General features: G+C 45.4%; 1 protein-coding gene across 2 annotated transcripts in view; it reads left to right on the top strand.

Annotated features, from left to right (window-relative positions):
• Positions 1-20,652, top strand: part of ELMO1 (engulfment and cell motility 1) — a 694,298-nt gene that overhangs the window by 263,868 nt on the left and 409,778 nt on the right. For both annotated transcript variants that reach the window (XM_045286360.1, XM_004708022.2), the window contains exons 8-10: positions 5,004-5,103; positions 13,904-14,055; positions 16,567-16,645. In XM_045286360.1, coding sequence (XP_045142295.1) covers positions 5,004-5,103; positions 13,904-14,055; positions 16,567-16,645 — 331 coding nt within the window. The remainder of the gene's footprint in view (positions 1-5,003; positions 5,104-13,903; positions 14,056-16,566; positions 16,646-20,652) is intronic.

Here is a 20,652-nt window from a genome sequence, read left to right as displayed (position 1 = left end):
TGTTCATCCAGCCTATCTTATAGATCTGCAGCAAAAACCAAGGCATAGCAAGACAAAGTGACAAAAGAGAACACACCGATGACAACAAAAAAGAAAACTAATGACCCAGAAAAGAATAAATTAATTTTTCAAAAAGGAAAAGAAAAAAATTTAAAAAGAAAGAAAGCCCTGTAAACAGACCAAGGACTGATTTTTGACCTCTAGGCGTGTCCTCCAGTCAAGTCTGATGGGTGCCACGCTCTGGCCCCAGAGTCTGTTCTTTGCACTCCTTCGGGAGCTCCCTGCTCTGCCCGCCCCCCTCCTGGGTTGTACAGTTATGAATGGTTAAAATGACAGAAGTGTGTTACATATTTTACCACAATAAACTGATTATTTTTAAAATTCCTCTCTGCGTAATGATAACAACAAACGGCCACATGGGGTGGCCTGTTCTGTGGGCTGTTGGTGTGTTGGCTTGTTTCATCCCTCAGCCATCCTCCAGTTAGTGACCACCCCCAGCACCAGCGCTGTGGACATCCCATTTTCAATGAAAGAGAAAATGGCTAATCTATCTGGTGCAGCTGTCACACAAATGGCTATACGTGGGTGCCTAAACATCAGGAATTTATTTTTCTTATAGTCCTGGAGGCTAAGCATCCAAATTCAGGATACCAGCTTGTGGGGAACCCTCTCCTCACTTTGTCAGCCCTTGGGGACGCTTCTTGTCTCAGCTTCTCCAGCCTGGGCTTGCCTCGGTCTTTGGAGAGCTCCACATGGCCTTGGCCTTGTGCCCTTTGTGCTTGCTTGTCCCTGTGCCTTTGAGGCTTCTTATAATAACGCACCGGCGGCCCCACGAGAGAGGAGGAGGCTGTCGGGTCGACAGTGTCACAAGCACTGTCGTGGGATCACTGTGATGAGGAATTAAATTGATGGCAGTGGGTTTGCTTCACCTCAAGTTTAGGACACGCCCTCATAGATGTGGCCTCTTTGATCGGACAGAAAATACCCTTTCCACATGCGGCTGCTTTCACAGATAGATTAGGGTCCCAGCACATCCTTTGAGGGAGGACAGGACTCAGCTCAAGACACTGAGGCATAGGGCGTTCAGTTGCCCAAGCAGAGCTGAAGTGACCACCCGGGCTGTTGACTCTAGAAGCTTGCTACTTAACCATGCCCCACATTCTGCTTCACCCCATGGGTCTCCCGCAGTTATAGATCACCATCCAGGCCTGGGACCCACCTTCCTTTTCAGAGGGTTTCATTTAGCACCATTCCTTCTGAGCTGGTGCTGAATTCAAGGTAAGTTTTTGAGACAGGCTAAGTAGAGCACTGGGAAGCAGGGAAATCATCGAGTTGCTTGAAAAGAAACGTGAACCTCCTTTCTGTCCTGTTCACTGAAAACAATTGGGCAGATTCAATCTAAACATGTCAGGAGACTTTGCTTATTGTGTATCCGTGGGGGCCTCTGCGATGCCTACAGATTGAAAATCAGGACAACTAATTTTCATGTTTAAAAATGGAGCGTGTAGCTCTGAAGTGGTAAACCCACTGGATCTGTGTGGGCATCCACTTAGCCGAGTTAAACCTGAGCTTCAGGGGTAAAGTGGGAATCTGCTTGATTCTTCCACTGCCACTTGATGGCATACTCAGTTATAAAGTGAGGCTCCTCTTGCTCGTCCCTCACTCTATCACTTTCTCTTGCCTTAACCACTGTCATTTTGTGCTCTTTAGATTCTAACACATCCTGGTGAAAGAGGTCACACGTGAACTTAAATAACTTGGTGGGGTTGAATGACTTGGGTAAGGCTGTGAGATGAGTTTGAGAGACAAGAGCAAAGTGCCAGAAACACTTGCAAGTAGAGCCATCCATTCTAAGGACTTAGAGCAGGAGAGGCTTCTATTCTACCTTCCACCTGGTACCCCACCTATAGTGTGTTAGTCTGGGTAGACTAGAGAAACAAATTCGTAGACACTCATGTGTGTATATACAGGAGCAATGAATATTGAGGAAACATCCCAGCACATTCTAGATCAAGTCCATAAGTCCAATATTAGACCATATGTCCAGTACCAGTCTGTAAATTCCTCTTCATACTCACGCAATACAGGCATAGTTGCCAACTGTGGGAAGATCTCAGGCCAGTGGATGGAAAGTCTTGTGGATCCAGTGGCAGTAGAAGCATCTCAATGCTGGTGTTGGTCGCCCCATGACTCCTTCAGCTCCAAGACTCTGGCTACATCAGCCTAGCTCCATCATGCTCCGCCTCAGTAATGTCTTGCAGAGAGTGAGTGTGTGTCCTGCCTAAAGCAAGCTGTTTATCTCCTAGTACCTCCAAATGAGGTCAGCAAGCTGTGACCTGATTGACAGGCTGGACGCTACAAGTTGACACCAGATTATGTAACTACCACATGTTGTCTTCCAGCTTCTGTTTAAATAGGAGCAATAGGGAGTATGAGAGCAAGCTCACCTTTGTGTGATGGAAATCCTTTTGGTCAGTGTGCTGAATTGGGTATGATATTCACTCTAGCTTACAAGCTAGTTTGGCATTATTGGAAAATCATGTAGTGGGGAAAATAAATGAACTAGAGATGCCAGTTGTATAAACCAAGCAACCAACCAAAGGGGGCATCATGGGTTATGTGATGGACAGCTAATCACAGGCTTAGTAGTTCAAAACCACCAGTTGCTCCAAGGGAGAAAGATGAGGCTTTCTACCCCTGTAAAGATCTACAGTCACACAAACCACAGGGACTGTTCAAACTGTGTTTGGCATGCTGGTGTGAGTCAGTGGACTTGATGGCAGTGAGCTTGGATTTCTGGGTGATGTTCAGGGGAAAATCAACTCACCACCATTTAGTCAATTCTGACTCATGACTAAGGGCAGGGTAGAACCACCTCTGTGGGTTTCTACGACTGTAAATCTGTACAGGAGTAGAAAGCCTCATGTTTTTTTCTCGCAGAAGCTAGTGGTTTCAAACCACTGACGTGTGGTTAGCAGCCCAATGTGTAACCACTGTGCCACCATGGCTCCTTGGTCAGAAAAAGAAGGATGTATAATGACATTTCTTCACCAGTTAAAATAGAACCAAAGTAATACGTTGTTGTATTACGTGAAAAATTCACTGCCCTCGAGTTGGTGCTGACTCCTAGTGACTCTCCAGGACAGAGTAGAACTGCTCTCTGGGTTTCTGAGACTGTAACTCTTTAGGGGAGTAGAAAGCCTTGTCTTTCTCCAGAGAACTGGATGGTGACTTCAAATTACTGACCTTGAGGATCACAGCACAGTACTTAACTACTGCACCACCAAGGCACCCATTGGTTTGTATAATTAAAGTTATTTGAGGCATTCATTCTATACTGTACTTGTTGTGAACCCATCCTGGTAGATAAAAATGGGTTTGCCTATTAAAAAATGCAAACAGAAATTGAGCAGGTCAGTCAGTGCAATTATCAGACTGTCTAGACGTCTTGGTTGGTATGATTTACTCTTCTTGAGGAGAGGGTTCTTGTCTTGAGAGTGTTACCATAACATTTATTATAATGAAAAAGGTGAGCTTAGCAAAATATTCTGAGTGTCTTGAAGTGTTACTTTGGGAGCACTGGGAACCAGGGAGACTGGTGTTGTACAGCCTTACACATTGCACTGCTAGCCACCGGTCAGTGGTTCGAACCCACCAGTAGCTCAAAGGAGAAAGATGAGGTTGTCTGTTCCCATAAAGATTTACCATCTCAGAAACCCCAAGGAACAGTTCTGTTCTGTGGGATCACTATGAGTTGCTAGTTAGTCAGTGGGAGTAGGCTTAAGTCTTGGGTTTTAAAGAAACCAGGGAATTAGCTAATATGTGTGGGTGGGGGAAAGTGTTTCAGAAGAACAGTACTTTGATTTTGGTATCGAAAATTATTTATCTTTATGCCAGAATGTGGAATTCTTTTGATATTTAGCAGTTGGACACTTTCTGAAGTTAATACTTTTGTAATGCATATCAAACACTTGTATATTCTGCTCATAAAAGCGTATTCTCAGTGTTATTATATTAAAACTTTTTCAAGAATAAAAAAAAAAAAGAACAGTACTTTGACCTGACCTCTCCGAAATAAATGGGTTTCTAAATCTCCCATTAACCACTCCCCCCACCACTCCCCCCCGCCCCCCGCCCACCAACATCTTTAATGTCAGAATGAAGGATCCGAAAACATACATTATCTCCATACATATTTCATAAAGCCTACTAGCCAAAGATAAAATGCTGAGCAGTGTGGTAAGGACACAAATGCGATCGCCTCCGTATGGATAAGTGCAGATAAAGGTCTACGTAGCCCCCTGAATCCTTTCCAGACTGCTAGCAGTCTTAATCGAGCTATTCCAGTCTTTTCTTTAGTTGCCTGTGGATGATCAATGGGGTGCATTGCCTTCTTCTAGATGCGCTAACTGCCATTCGCTGAAAAGCTTTATTTAAACGATCAATTATTAATAGTGCAAGTGGTACCTCTTTATGTATTAGACCTTTCACCTTCTGGTGGTTCAAAAACGAAAAGAAAACCCTCAAACACTGCCATTGAGTCATTTCTGACTCACAGAGACCCAAAGGGCCGAGTAGAACTGCCCTGGGAGTTTCTGAGCGTGTGAAATCTTTACAGGAGTAGAAAGCCCCATCTTTCTCCAGCAGAGTCGCGGGTGGTTTCGAACTGCTGACCTTGTGGTTAGCAACCCAACATGACGAATACCTGTTTTCAACTGCGGTTACAGAGGCTCCGTGCGATGACACAAGCTGCCCAATATGACCCAGCGTCCTAAGTACCTGTCAGTTTGAAACTGAGTCTGTCCAACTTGAAGCCATATCTATGCTCCGGGGTGCCATCGTGTTTCCTTCTCATTGACGGATGGGCTTTGTCTATGGCTGAGATGTTGGCTCCCAACACACTTTTCAACGTTTGCTTGTACTTTTTTCTAGAGCTTCCTCACTGTTCTTTCTTTGTTTCCACTTTGCAGCGCCTAACCATTGCATCTCCCTGTGTTTTCCAGCTTTGGAGACATGCTGTCCTTCACACTGACTGCATTTGTGGAACTGATGGATCATGGCATAGTATCATGGGACACATTTTCGGTGGCATTCATTAAGAAGGTAATCGACATGCTTCTCATAAATACTCTTCTCTGCTTTTGAAGGTACCTTATCATTGTTTTTACTCCTGTTTTACTTTCTATGTTACATTTTTCTATGTGAAAATCACATCTTGTCGCAGTGTACAAGAAAATCTGTAGTCAAATGGGGCCAAGGGGGCATGCTATTAATACTAGGATGAACTTGGTAGGCATTGGATTGCTAACTGTAAGGTCTGTAGTTCTAACTCACCAGTCACTCTGTGGAGAAGATGAAACTATCTACTCTTGCAAAGACTTTGGGACCTTAAGAATTGCTATGAATCAGAATCAACTTGGTGGCAGTAAGTAATTCTTTGTGCAGAGTTCCTACTGTCCTTTGTGAACCTTCCACCTTCACCCTGGTATTCAGGGAAAGGTGTGTTAGTCTGGGTGCTTTAGAGATACAAATCCACAGAAACTCATGTATAAGGGAGAGTTTTATCTAAAGGTTAAGTGTGCATCAAGAAAATATCCCAACCCAGTGCTGCCAAAGCCCACAAGTACAACATTAACCCATTAACCCATATGTCCAACGCCAGTCCACAAAGCCCTCCTCCATCTCAGAAAACAGACACAACAATGCTGACTGCAGGAGGAAAGCCAAGTCAGTGAATGTGTAAACATCTCAGAGCTGGTAGGGGTCTCCACACGGGTGCTCCAGTGCCCAGCGCTACATTGGGGTAGGTCCATGTGGCTTCTCCTCAGGGATGTCTTGCAGGAAGTGAGCTTTGCCAGCTGAAGTAGGGACCTGGCTAAGGCAGCTGCACCCTGGTCGGAGCATCACAAAGCAAGAGGCCGGAGAGCTAGAAAGGCGAGGCTCACCGAGACATTTATCCCTCCACCCTTCAATTAATCCCACATGTGTTTATTGGCCAGGTTGGCATAATAAACTAACTAACTCAAAAGGGTAGAGGCAATGCATACAGAATTTCTGCAAGACGAGGTCTGAAGTTAGGACATGTGGGGCAGATGGGTACCTGGACCCCTGAATGTAAGACATAGCAGGCCTGATTACTTTTAACAACGGGACAATAAATATCATAGACCTAACCAGTGAGGTAGACTCCTCTTTGTGAGGATGCTAATGAAGAGACAGACATGGGTGACCCTGATGTGGGAGACAGGCCTGCTATGGAGTCATCATGAAGACACAAATACAAGTTTAAGTTCTGTTTTCATTTTCCGGATTTCCCCCCATCGTCTCTTCCAGTCTGCACGGATCCTCTGTCTTTTTTTTGTTGTCATGATCTTGATGCATCCGAAGAACGCGGGCAGTTAATTTGGTAGAACATTCCTCAACTAGGTTGCTATGATGCTTTCTCATGGTTAGATTGAGGCCATGCATGCTGGGAAGTGATGATGCAATATCCTCAGTGGCTCAGGAGCACAAGATGCCAAGACGTTTAGTTCATGGTGATGCCAACCTTGACCCTTTTGGTCGAGGTGTCTCCCTGGTGAAGTGGCTTGCGGGAGATACCACCTTGAGTTGGATGAAAGAGGAGAGCCCTTTATCTGTGCATGAGTGTGCTGGGGATGGAAACCCCATGGGTTCAATGACCTGCTGGAGGGAGCATACCTGTTTAGTTAAGGTCGGAGCTCAGTGGAAACATCTCTGAACCCTGTTTCTTCATGTAAATCCAGCCTACCAAGGTAAAGGGAATCGTGCAGAAAGCCCACCTTCGTGAAGAAGACTTTTTTTGCCTAGAAGACATTTTTTTGCCTCTTTCTCAGTGGTATACATTGGTAAAGAGACAGAAAACAATTAGAGTTGAGAAAATAGAGGGAAATAAAGTGCTGTGATGTCCCTTCCTTTGGCGGTGATGAACACCGTAAGCAGTGTTTGTTTTTAATGAGAGCAGAAAGTGAATTCTGTGTTCAGTCTTCCCAAGGCACCTTCTGGAAGGAACAAGTTCAAATTTGAAGAGACTGGACTTTTAAGAGTGTCCTATAGCCTCACAGATATGTCAACTCATTATGGATTTATGACAGGCTCTTCTTACACCTGAATTGCCTTGCTTGTTACTAGAACCCCTTTTTCCATAAAGAAAGCGATGCTGTGCTTGTGATGGTTGTGTGTCCTTGAGTTTGCTGTGACGCTGGTTAACTCCATATGATGGAGTAGGGCTGCCCAGGGTAGTTTCCTAGATGGGAGCCGATCACCAGGTCTTTTCTTGTGCAGAAAACTGGTGGGCTTGAACCACTGATCTCTCCATTCACAGCCAAGCACTTGACCTGTTGCACCACCAAAGCTCCTTAGCACTATGGAACTTAATGCCCTGTCAATTCCTGGAAATGATGCTATATTTCCACCCCTATTGTCTCTCTTGATTTCCCCAACCATCCTGTTCAGGAGAGATCATTTTGTTATGCCTGTTGAGTTTACAGGGCTGTGGTGAGTGAGATGGGCCATCAGCCTCTTGGTTCAGGGCATTCCTCGTCGTCGTCATCAGACACCTGTGCTGGGCAAGTGGTGGTACGAGTGTTCACGGGAGCCTTGTGTGACCAGCTTGTTCATTTGTGCAGCCTGCCCCGACCTCACCAGCGGAGCTGAGAGATCGCTTCTGTTCAGGGTCTCTCTGAGAGCATGTGCTTGCTCCTGTCACAACTGACCATGTTCTGTGATACTGTTTTGTTGTTCATTTGACAGTTTCCCCCATTAGTTCGTGACTGGTAGACCAGCAGAAACCCAACTGTCTTCATGACTGGTTCCTCAGTCCTAGATTAGAGTATGGCCTTCATCGACTATTTTTGAAAAATGAATGAAATAAGATTGCTTTGGATGATTTTTTAAAAACCATGGAACCCGAAGAAGAGAAAGAATAAATGGTATTTTAATACATTTAAGTAATCTATGTGTAATGAGCCAGACACAGAAGAACAGATATTGTACTTCCATGAAATATTTACAATAGGCAAATAAATGCATACAGGTGTCGAGTTCAGAGGGTGGGAAAGAGAATTACTATTTAATGGGTACAGAGTTTGTGTATGAGTATAACTAATGCCACAAACTTGTACATTGAGAATGGTTGAAATGATAAGTTTTCTGTTATAAGTCATTTTACTACAATAAAATAGAGATCATAAAGCATTTCAGTTATAAGCAGGAAGGGATTAACAAGGTTAATTTTCGTTATTCATTAGCTGGACCGAATTCAGTGCCTTGACAACCCAGGAATTGTATGCAGGCAACTGTCGTTAAATGGAGCTTTATCTCAACAAAAATCAACGAGGAAATGCTCTGACAAAAGATGCCTATCTCTGTGGTTTGGACTTGGCTCCCTATTAATGCCAAATCCATGCCAATTTGAAGAAATATTTTTTTCCCCTGCCAGCCCCTGTCTCCTTCCTTACCACTTTATCTGTTTTGTTATGTGAGGATTTAGTTTCTGTTTACAGATTGGGGATGCAATAAATAATAGCATCATTTCATAAATATTCTGGAACTTGGAGTGCTTGACTGCCAATATAGAACGTTGCTGTGTTTTAAAAGACTTGGCTACGTAGGCAGCCTGTAGGAAGACATGGAGAAGGAAGGGGAGTGGGGGAGAAAAAGAAAAAGAAGTACTTTTGTGTTAAGAGTTCATGGTCCCCCAGCCAAGTACAACATCAGGGCCTTGTCTGGGAAGGAAAGTTACATTCAAACGTTCTCGCAGCGATAGCCCTGCCAGAGGGCCTGGCACACTCTGCAAGTATTTTCAGTGCCTAGACAAACATCCAGCCATTTTGGTTTAGAGACCTGGCCATTTTTACTGCTTAAAGTCTTGAGAGATTTATGGGCCCCTGCTTTGGTTGGGCATCGACTTGACAGCACACCAGGACGACAGCCCAGATCATTTCAAAGAAGCTGTGGGGCTCACGCTTCCGCTAGGATTCACTTCAGTTCTGGTAACCCACGAGCGTTTTAAGATCTCATTGTAAGTGGTTCTAAGAAAACGTTACATGATTTTAATGGCTTGTGCTGCTGATTCATAAATTGTAGTTCACTTTAGTGTTTGAAAAATCACCTAAATCTTCCTCTGTTTTACTTAGGAACCATTTAAAAATGAAACCACAGCATGTGGGTGTAGGCCACGTGGTGGCTGCCAACTCCTCTCTCTCCTTTCTCCGCATGATGAAGGCCTCCTTTTAAGAAGCTGCACCCGAGCTGGTTTAGACGGACTCAGCTGTGTCAGCCCAAAGTATAATAAAAGTGTAATCGTAGAGCTAGGATGAACTTAGAGGCCAGGGATGCCATTATTAATTTTCGAAGGACAACAAAACTCAAAACCAGATTCACTGTCACCAAGTTGTTTCTGACTCATAGCGACTCTGTATGACAGGGCAGACAAATAGCGGCCTTATATGACAAGGGAGACTCATAGCGGCCCTATATGACAGAGCAGACTCATAGCGGCCCTATATGACAGGGAAGACTCATAGCGACCCTGTATGACAGAGCAGACTCATAGCGGCCCTGTATGACAGAGCAGACTCGTAGCGACCCTGTATGACAGGGCAGACTCATAGCGGCCCTATATGACAGGGCAGACTCATAGCGGCCCTGTATGACAGGGCAGACTCATAGCGGCCCTGTATGACAGGGCAGACTCGTAGCGGCCCTATATGACAGAGCAGACTCGTAGCGACCCCGTATGACAGGGCAGACTCCTAGCAGCCCTATATGACAAGGCAGACTCACAGCGGCCCTATATGACAGAGCAGACTCCTAGCGGCCCTATATGACAAGGGAGACTCATAGCGACCCCCTATGACAGAGCAGACTCCTAGCGGCCCTGTATAACAGGGCAGAACTGCTCTTGTTGGTTTCTGAGACTGAAACTCTTCACAGGAATTGAAAGCCTCATCTTGTTCTCTTGGAGCAGCAGATGGTTTTGAACTGCTGACTTTGAGCTTAGCTGCCCAACAGCGCCACCTCTTTGAGGGACAAGTAAAATTAAAACTTAACCAGACCGTCTGCCATACCACTTAGCTACATTGAGACTTGTAGTCTTCAAGCCAGAAATAGACAGTGATGCTCACTAGAGGATTTGTCTTTAGTTCTTTGGAGAAGGACACCAATTAGCTTGTATAAGCCTTGATGCTTTGATTATTCATACTAAATAATTGAAACTATATAGTCATTTAAATGTCCTGGTAAAACTACTGGAAATTAAGGGTGAAAAAAAAAAGATTCTTGGCTAGGTGTTTTACAAAAAACCCACTATAGGGTTGCTGAAATGATTGGTTCTGTGTGTCAAAGAAAAGGTGAGTTAATAGGGGGAAAATAAAGATGACTTTGCTGAAAGTAAGAGATTAATTTCTTGGGAGAGAAAACCATTTTACAAAGTGCATATGCAAATAGCAAATGGAATTAGAATATGTATGAGGGATAGAAATATGCCTGAATCCAATGAGAACCACAACGGACCATTTCTGACCATTGAGCATGCCTCTTGGGGAGATCTGGAAGGCAATACTTTGAGTAGAACTTTAGAACCCATTATAAGAGCGTGTACTTCCCATCAGGAAACACTGAGCAATCCAAAGGAGATTTTTGCTAAAATTAAATATTGTTAAAAGGATATTGATGGAAGTAGTCAATCAATGTCCATTTGGAGAAAGCTTGAACAGAGAGGATGCCGAAGAAGATGCTGCTTTAGGCAGCAGAGAATGAGACTTGTGTGCCCGAGTTTTCCTTACTCCTGCAACTTGGGGGAGGTGCCTAGGGGAGGGACTCAGGGTGCCCACAGGGATGGGAATAAGATCAGGGGGAGGAGAATCATGAATGTTGATGACGAATGTGGAAAAGGATGCTAATTGGGAAGAGAAGAGCGAGAAGAAAGACCGTGAGTTTCATTTTCACCTCATTGAATTTTAGGCTTCGCTGCAATAATCCAAATGAAATTCGCCTTTTCAATAACAAGAATAATCACTTAATACTTCATAGTGATTCTCTTTTTTATCTGTATGTCTCTGGAAAATTATAAGGTTATTTCCATTATAAACTGTACAGACCACATTTGTGTTTAGGCCAGGTAGACTAGAGAAACAAATTCAGTGACACTCACATAGGTGTAAGAAAGAGCCTTATATTAAAGAGTAATTGTGTATCAATAAAACTTCCCAGTTCAGTCCAGATCAAGTCCATAAATCCAATACTAGGCCATAAGTCCGGTACTACCATGTTTCCCCGAAAGTAAGACATCCCCTGGAAAAAAGACCTACTTACAGTTTTGCTACCGTAACTCTGGACTATGGACTGTAGCGGCGGGTGCAGCCACGCAGCTCACTGTTGGCTGCCGCACAGCCGGAGCAGACAGGAAGTGCAAGGTCTCTTTTAATAAAACAATAAACAATAAATGTGTACCGTAGTCTTCATAGAAAAATAAGACATCCCCTAAGAATAAGACCTATCGCATCTTTGGGAGCAAAAATTTATATAAGACACTGTCTTATTTTCGGAGAAACAGGGTAGTCCACAAATCCCTCTTTTGGCCCACCAAACCACATGCAGTGGTACAGAATACAGGAACATCGGCAGCTGGTGGGTGCAAAGTGTCATAGATCCAGTGGCGGTGGGCTCTGACAGCTCTCAGAGAGACTCGAGAGCCGGTAGGTGAAGGCAGAGAGAGAGAAAGAGGGAGGACGTTCCAAGGATGCTCCTTATGAGAAGGCCATGCCCGACCTGACTGACAGGCTAGACTCTACCCCTACACTTATATATCTTCAAGATGACAAGAGAATTATGTAACTACATCAGTGCTCATCGACTGCCGGGACAGTACAAGCCTGTTGTATGGCTCACAATCAATACCTCCTAATAGATGTGCCAGTATTAAATGAGTGAAGAAAGGGGGTGAAGGCTGGTGGGAAGTCAGGTGGGCAAGCTCATCTGAATCTAATAAATGGAGACCAAAAGGGGATCTTGAAGAGAAGAGAAGATTGCTGTCGTTGTTGTTGTTGTTAGTTGCTGTTTAGATGATTCCAATTTATGGTGATCCAGGGTGTGCAGGAACTGCCTTCCACAGTGTTTCCAGTGACTCGGATCTTTTGGAAATAGGTTGCCAGGTATTTCTTTTCTTGTCTCTTTTGGTGGTTTTGAACTGCCAACCTTTTCCTTAGTTGCTGAATGCTTACCCTTTTACACCACCCAGGGATTGTCAATCTTAGAGGACCTCCGAATCCTACAGATAGGAGACCCTGGGAAGAGGAAAACGGTGGTGGAGAAAATTGTGCACAATGAATGCAGTCATTGATAGTGATGGTGAGAGTCGAGGAGGTTTTATTCTATTTAGAGGAAGCTTCAGTTCAGCATTAAACCTATATGAGAGTAATTGCCAGCTTGATAGAGTGGAGTCGACTGTAGAGAAGAACGAAGAAGTTTGGCAGGGCGAATAAACATGTCGATTAGCCTTCAGATGACATAACACCATCTTTTAAGAACCTTAAGAAAAAATGAGGACCTAATGCCGGGGGCTTAAGTGGAGAGAAAATATTTTGAGAATGATGAGGGCAATGAATGTCCAAATGTGCTTGACACAATTGATATATGTATGGATTGTGATAAGAGTTGTATGAGCCCATAATAAAATGATTTAAAAAAAAAAGGAACCTTGGGAGAAATGCAAAAGAGCAGCATGTTGGAATACAAAGCCTTAAATGCTATGCCATTTTTCCCCACCACCATAAGCAAAAACTGATGTTGGAATCCCAACTCTCACCCCAACTTTCACCAAGGAGTCTTTGACCTAGACACAATTGGGGTGTTGGCAGGAAATTGCCAGGAAGCATGTGTCATGCCCAAGGATGGGGAGGAGATGAGGATAAAGAGCCGATGAGACAGCGGGAAGGGAGAAATTGGTGTCGACAGGGCAAAGGGGCAAATGTCTGTTTTTCGATAGAACCAAATTATTTAGCTTTTAAGGACGCAGTCATTATGCTGAGATAATCATAGCCTTTTAGTGTGAGTTGTCAACAGACAGTAATAACTTTTAATGATGCTTCTAAAAGAAAACCTTTATGGTACCCCTGTGTTTGGATGACTGCGATTTATTATTCTAACCTTTGTTTTACTTTGCTCTCCAGTTGTGATTCATGATGTTTGAGACCTTAGTGATTAACTTGGGTGGTGGGGGTGTGGCGGTGTCTTGCAGCTTAAGCTGGTATTTTAACTTCTAACACTGCTGATTTAAAAACATGCTCCTGTTTGCTAAATCAGTGCGCAATGAGAAGAATTTCTTTTAGTCATAAGAAATTGGAAGCATGGAGGGAAGGGTTCTTGGTTAAGGAAAGCGGGGCAAGGAACTAGTGACTAAGCAGTGGCCAGTTGACATGTGCTTACAGATAGGATTGATGCAGGTCCTTAAAGAACCTGAGAGCATAAAAGTCATCGACTGAGGGCCACCGAGTTGTCTGGGAATGGAGAAAGAGGGACTTTCAGTGCATGTGAAATCACTGTCTCAAAGAACTCTAAAATGCTTACATTGCGTATGTTGAAATAATCTGCTGAAATGTGGAGAAAAATTAGCCGGGCCAATTAGACAGACTTAATTTTCGAAAGCAGTTCCTTTTAAACCATGACTTATGTTGACTTATAGAAATCGGGCCGAAATCGTGTTTTTCGACAACCATTGGTGACTTGATGCGCTTCTTGCCATCTTGCCGTAATTCTTGATACTCTACATCCTGGACCTCTGAATTCTCCCGAGGGCCTTTCCTGTTTACTTGACGTGTTCCTGTCTCTGCGCATCTGCTGTGCCAACCACAGACCACTGATCGTTCCTCCCTTGGGCTTTCAGATAGCAAGTTTTGTGAACAAGTCAGCCATCGACATCTCCATCCTGCAGCGGTCCTTGGCCATTTTGGAGTCCATGGTGCTCAACAGCCATGACCTCTACCAGAAGGTGGCGCAAGAGATCACTATCGGCCAACTGATTCCACACCTTCAAGGGTAAGCTTGGAAACACTTCTTTGGGGGTGGAGAGGGCTTCCAGGACAGTGCCTTGGGCTATGTTAAGTGGTGATTCTATTAACTGCACTAATAAATCCAAGCAAAAGTCACTGCCATCCAGTCAATGCTGACTCATCTTGACCCCCTGGGGGGTTCCGATACTATAATTGTTCATAGGACCAGAAAGCCCAGTCTTTCTCCCTAGGAGCTGCTAAGGGTTTTGAACCACTGACCGTGCAGATCACAGCCCAACATGTAACCACTAACCACCCGGAAAAAGAAAATCTTGATTTGAAGTAAGCCACCTACCCCACTGAACTGGCATGGCCACTTCCCCACATCCACTCCACTGGATCTGAGTTTGGTGCTCTGGTTCTAGTGCCTGGCACTCAGTCACTTTTGTTTGATAAATCCTGGTAGTATCAGTGCAGACTTGCGTTTAAAAAAAAAATCTTATGATTTTCATTGCTGTAAAACTATGCATAATGCCGCGTTTGCAAATCCAGCATTTTCTACGAGTACGATTTGAGACACCAACTGAATGACTCGTGTTGTGCCACCAACACCAGGGCGTGTGACCAGATTTCCCATCACTGAGGACAGAAAGTCAGTGGCTCCCCCTCCCTGTTCCCTCCAGCCCCTGGTACCCATGAATAAACTCTGGTCAGTAAGTAGAATCTTACTTGTATTAAGACATAAAAAAACAATTAGTTCTCTCAAGTTCTCAATATAATCTTTCCTTAACTACATGAGGATAGTGTTTTGTCTGATATAATGAATTTCTTCATAGTCAATTAGGAGTTTTTAAAGATAGGCTTCTTTCTTCCTTAGCTAAGCTCAAGGTGATAGATATTTTATAATAAAGGCATTTTTCATAGAGGCTTGATCTGTAAAGTGGAAGATAGCTTCTCCCATAGCCTGCACTCTTTGGTCCTTTCCACCCCCACTTCCCCTTCACTCTGTGCATTTGTAATTAGTGAGGTTGACTGTGATGGCATTGAGCTGGTAAGAACTCCATTGTATCAAAACAAAGAAACAAACCCCACAATTTTGACACACAGCAATCCTATGGGCAATGTAGATCTGCTCCCTAGGATTTCCTAACCAAACACCAAACTCACAGCCATTGAGTTGATGCTGTTTCAGAGCAACCCTATAGGACAGGATAGAACTGCTTCTGTGACTTTATACAACTATAACTCTTTGTGGGAGTAGAAATCCCAGTCTTTCTCCCAAGGTTTCCTAGGAAAACTGTAAATCTTTACAGAAACAGACAGCCTCACTGTTCACACCATTTGCAGGGCTATGTTATAAATTATTTTGGGTTTCAGGAGGCCAAAAATGAACCCTAGTGGCATAGTGGGTTATGATTTGGGTTATAAACCACAAAGTCAGCAGCTGCTCCACTGGAGAAAGATGGGGTGTTCTTCTCCCATAGAAACCCACAGGGGCAGTTCTAGTCTGACCTATAGGGCCATTATGAATTGGAATCAACTCAATGCCCTGTGAGTTCCCAATAATGTAACTTTTTACAGGAGTGGAAAACCCCATCTTTCTCCTTCAGAGTGATGGTTTCGAACTTCTGACCTTGAAGTTTGCAGCCAAATGTGTAACCACTACTCCAGCAGGGCTCCTTGTTAACGCACCACAGCCTTCTAACAGTAACTCATAGGCTGTCTCTTTTTGTTTGTGCTTTGTCTCTCTTATTTCTCGATTTTATTATGTGCCCTGGTGATTGGTGTATGGGATTAAGCATTGCGTTACTAATCACAAGGTGGATGGTTCAGAGCCACCAGCTGCTTCAACGGTGACTGATGAGGCTGTTTGCTTCTGAAAAGATTTACAGTCCTTTAAACCCTACAGAGCAATTCGACTCTGGAATTGCTTCGATGGCACTAAGTTATGAGCTGAATGCAGGGAGAAAGCATAGTTGATGTGGACTTCATATAGCATTTCGGGTTTCTTTTTTGCAAAAAAAAAAAGTGTCAATAGAAATAGCTGTGTCTCTTGTTATTCGGAAGCTTATATTTTGAAATAGATTTTACGAATATGTAATACGGAGACAAAGCCATTGCATTCATAAGCCCAGGAACGTCAGGATACCTACGACTGCTTCCCAATATACTTCATGCATCAGACAGAAAATTACACACACACACACTCATACAGGGACACACAGGGACACCCACTGCATCTCTTGACTTTGTGTTTTTAATCCTAATCGAGGAGCATGGGAAAAAAGGAATGGGAGTGGGATGCAGGCTAGCTGCTTCTACTTTCTGGGAGATTTCCAAGGAGCAGTCTGTTACCCAGATCGGAGATCCACAGGGATTATAGCCCCGTGCTTGGGGAACTGCATTCTTAGTCCCAGTTGCATTTTTATAGGTCTTACCCATCTCTGGCCCCCTTTGGGGAGGTGGGGTAGAGGGGTGGGGATGGGTGCTGACAGTGACCTCAACACCATCTGACCCAGGGGGTTGACTAGTCCGACTCTTTGGCCTGTCTCCCTAGGTCCGACCAGGAAATCCAAACATACACCATTGCGGTGATCAACGCGCTTTTCCTGAAGGCCCCTGATGAGAGGCGGCAGGTACGTTGCATTCCTTTTGTCTTAAGAATGAGTCAAGGGCTGGGCACCTGCTTGTGCAGGAAAAGGCCATTCTTTCCCACCCAGGGGCTTCTGCCCACAGGTGGGTGCTCCCTGCCAAATGTGCTCGCCTGCTGGGCGGCCAGCCTGGAATTGCTAACAAACCTGGCGGGAGCTAGACGAGGTGAGAAAGTTCTGGCCAACAGTCCCAGTGGTAGAGGCCTTCCAATCCAATGAAATCGAACCCAGAAACGCAAACTGTCGACAAGGTGAAGATGTAGCTGCTGCAGCAGACGCCCAGGTGGAAGCCCCCGTAATCTGTCATTACTTACTGGATCCTCGCTGAGGGAAGTTGTGTCCGTGGTCCTGATGAGAAAAACTGACTCCGGAGAGGTCTCATGCATTGTCCGGGAGGCGTGAGATGCTGACGGGAAACGATGCAGACCGTGGCCCCTGATGGAAGGAACTGTGCTTGTGTCCGAAGGACTCTGCTTGATGGCATTTCTTCTGTCTGGAGGTGCATATGCCCTGGGAGAACCAAGAAGTCCAATTCCCGTCCTTTGTATCAGCAGGAAGAAGGCGCTCCCTCCCAGCATAAATAGGCATCCTAAGCTTTGCAACACGCCTTTGTCCGTCCTTGTTAACCTGTGGAACTTGTGGTTCTTCCTCAATGAGGGAAGAATTGTGGGAGGATGTGTATAAAAGTGGAATGCGACCATGCCTTGAAATCTGACACCCTCTCCGCCTAAAAAGCCCCTGGCATTGATTGTTCCGTCAATATCACGTGTCCCGTGTGCCAGCTGACTTCATGTCGAAATGCTGGCCTGTGAGATCTGAGCACCTGGGTGGCTGCTCCCTGCCAGTTGTGTTAGACACGGTTAGAAAGCTGGCATGCTGAGGAATGCCGTGTGGAGAATTTTGTGATTTTTATTTTACCTCTGGTTGCTAGGGACTTTGAACCTCCATGACCCAATGTGTGAGGGGTTCTGGCTAGGGTTCCATTTAAAATCGGTGCTTATCCCTGGGGTCTGGGGCTTTGGGTCGCACGAAGCGTAGAATCACTGCATACTTGTTGGGTGTTGGCTGGACTGCAGAGGCGCCTAACCTCCTCTGGCCTGTGCTGATGGCTCTGGGACTCAGCTGGAACTTTGAAGGGGGGCTTTCAGGGTCTTTGTGGGGTGATGGGTGAGCCTGCTTCTTTGATATTTAAATCTAAATATTGAGTTGAGGATAACTCCCAAATAGCCCAGCCAACTGCCTGGCAGCTGTTACCCTGCACACACCATCTTGCCTGGGCACTGCAGGAGGGTGTTGTTTTCTTGGCCAAACCCAGCCCCTCAGCCAAACCACATGGGGGCTGCGTGGATGGGGGCAACAGACTGGAGTTGTTTTCTGGGGGTCTCCTTTCTCTGTGAAAGAAGAGCTTGAGACAGAGCAAAGGAAAGATCCCTCCTGCCCCATGTCCTGTGACATCATTTGGATCCCTGGATCTAGAAACAAGGTAAACTCAGTCCTCAGGTTGCCTATTTTTCTATGGACTTGCAGGTGAGTGGCCAGGGCGCATCAAGTACTCACCCATGCTGCCTTCAGGACCAGGGGAACTGGGCCGGCAAACGGAATCCTGTTGTCCCCTCAGGTTTGGGTTCTGGGAATCAAACTGAAAGCAAGGAAGAAACCGGCATGGCACGGTTTGGCCCTGTGTTACCATGGGAGGAATCATACACCCTCCCAGAGCGGTCAACTAGTGTCACACCAGGGTGGAGGACACTCCTAAGAAGGAAGGTCGAGTGCAGATAATCCAGCAGACAGTCGACAACCTATCATATGGTTAATTTGGTCTTTGAAAGAAAAAATAGCCCCCTCCCTGGGGGACGAACAACAGAAAAGTGGGTGAAGGGAGACATCAGACAGTGTAAGACATGACAAAATAATATTAAGTTAATAATATTAATAATATTAAATGATCAAGGGTCCGTGAGGGAGGGAGGCTAAAAATGAGGAGCTGATTCCAGGGGCTCAAGCAGAAAGAAAATGTTTTGAGAATGATGAGGCCAACAAATGCACAAATGTGCTTGACACAGTGGATGGATGGATTGTGATGAGTTGTATGAGCCCCCAATAAAATGATGTAAAAAAAGAAAGAAAAAGCTAAGCACTGTGTACGTGCCTATGGAAAATTGCCCTGGACTTGAAAAAAAAAATGGTTGCATTTCAGATGAGTCCAAGAATGCTGTTGGTCTGGGCAGGGTGGGTGTAGGGGTGGGGTGCATTGTTTTTATTTATGTGTTTTTTGGTCTGGAATTATTTTCGACATCAGGGGGCTCAAACATAAGAACAGCTGTGAGGATGGTGCAGGTTGCTGTGGGGTGGCTGTGACTTTGAACTGACTCGACTCCACCTGCCTACCGCGATGGGGCTTATTATCCCGCCTTTCCCGGCAGAGGTTGCCTCCCTAGGCAGCGCTGTTCCATCGATAAGCAGACAGCATGATTTTTCCCTGTTGCATTTATTTAGTAAGCCTTACGGAGAGTGTCCACCACCTGCCTGTCCAGTGTGCCACCCTGTGGTAGCTTGTGTGCCGCTGTGATGGTTAGAAGGGGCCCAGTCGCGGACTGCCCTGCCCTGCAGGGTTGCCATGGGTCGGAATCGCCTTGTGGGCAGCGAGTGAGTGAAGGAGGTGATGGTTGGAGCTATGCCGCTGGCATTTCACGTGCCGGCAGGACCACTCAGCGGAGGACAGGTTTCAGTAGAGTTTCCAGACAAAGATAAACTAGGAAGAAAGGTCTGATAATCTACTTCTGAATATTAGTCGGGGGAAATCCTCTGGATCACCGCAGACTGTTGCCTGATCCTGTGCTGGCTGAGGCATCTCCCTGGTTAGCCGGCACTCAGAATGTACAGTGGGCACAACCCTGCTCTTGGGCATAAGCGTGATTATGAAGGTGGTGCAGGACTTGACCATGTTTCCGTCTGCTTTCCACGACCTGGCCCACAGTCAGGGCAACTCAGAGGTGACCCGCAGCAGCACTGGAACCAGACTGGGTCAGGCGTGTGCTGCCGCCTGGGGTCGAACTTCCTCCTCTGTAGGGTCCCCTTCAGCTTCCCTTGGGCTTTCCCCATCCCACAGGACATAGGAGCATCTCCCTTTCCTGACTCGGGTTCCCAGCCCACAAATAAGGCAGGGAGGGAGTGCTTTCATAGGGGAAACAGTTGCTGCTATGCCAAGTGGATAATGGGTCGTTTTCCTTACAACTATTTTCCAGGACTCCGGTTAGCATTTAAATCTCATCTATTTTGATCAATGTGCTTCCAAGTTTCTTTACAACTATTTATGTCTCTGATAAGCACAATTGAAAGAAAGGAAAAAAGGAAAACAATGAAGCGATTTGGTAGAAAGTGCTGATGCTGTAAAACCCTCTCCCCATCACTGCCTTCCCACAGGGAACTGCTCTCCTCACTCCTGCTTTGTAGCTGGCAGGGCACCACTTCCTGCTGTGCCCTATGCCTGTGCTCACCTGGAGTCGTTGTTGCTTCACCAATTGGGAGCGTGCTAGACGCACAGTGCCTTAAAACTGCTGTGTACACAGACTATTGTGTGGACATCCTTCCATGTCAAGCCATCTCTCACTGCCTCCAAGTCACTTCTGACTCACGGCCACCCTAGAGGGCAAGGTAGACCTGCCCCTGCAGGTTTTCCAAGCTGTAACTCTTCATGGGAGAAGAAGGCCTCATCTTCCTCCTGAGGAGCGGCTGGTGGTTTCGTACTGCTGACCTGCGGTTCGCAGCCGATTGCACAACCATTGCACAACCGGGACTCCTAGTAACGCGTTGATAGCTGTAAATATACCATTTTGAAGTTCTAAAATGTTCCCCATAGATTTATAGATGATTGGTTTATAGATAGTTTATAGATTGTAAAGTTTACGGAAACAACTCCTTGATATAGGTACTACACCTGATCTTAGCTATAAGGCCGAGAAGCGATCAGTACCTTGATGTAGGATCCAGAG

This window comes from Echinops telfairi, unplaced genomic scaffold, assembly GCF_000313985.2.
Source record: "Echinops telfairi isolate 266 unplaced genomic scaffold, ASM31398v2 ScPeMD7_7;HRSCAF=31, whole genome shotgun sequence".
Taxonomy (NCBI): Eukaryota; Metazoa; Chordata; class Mammalia; order Afrosoricida; family Tenrecidae; genus Echinops; species Echinops telfairi.
Note: the sequence above shows the minus strand (reverse complement) of the source record. Positions and strands in the feature narration are given on the sequence as shown.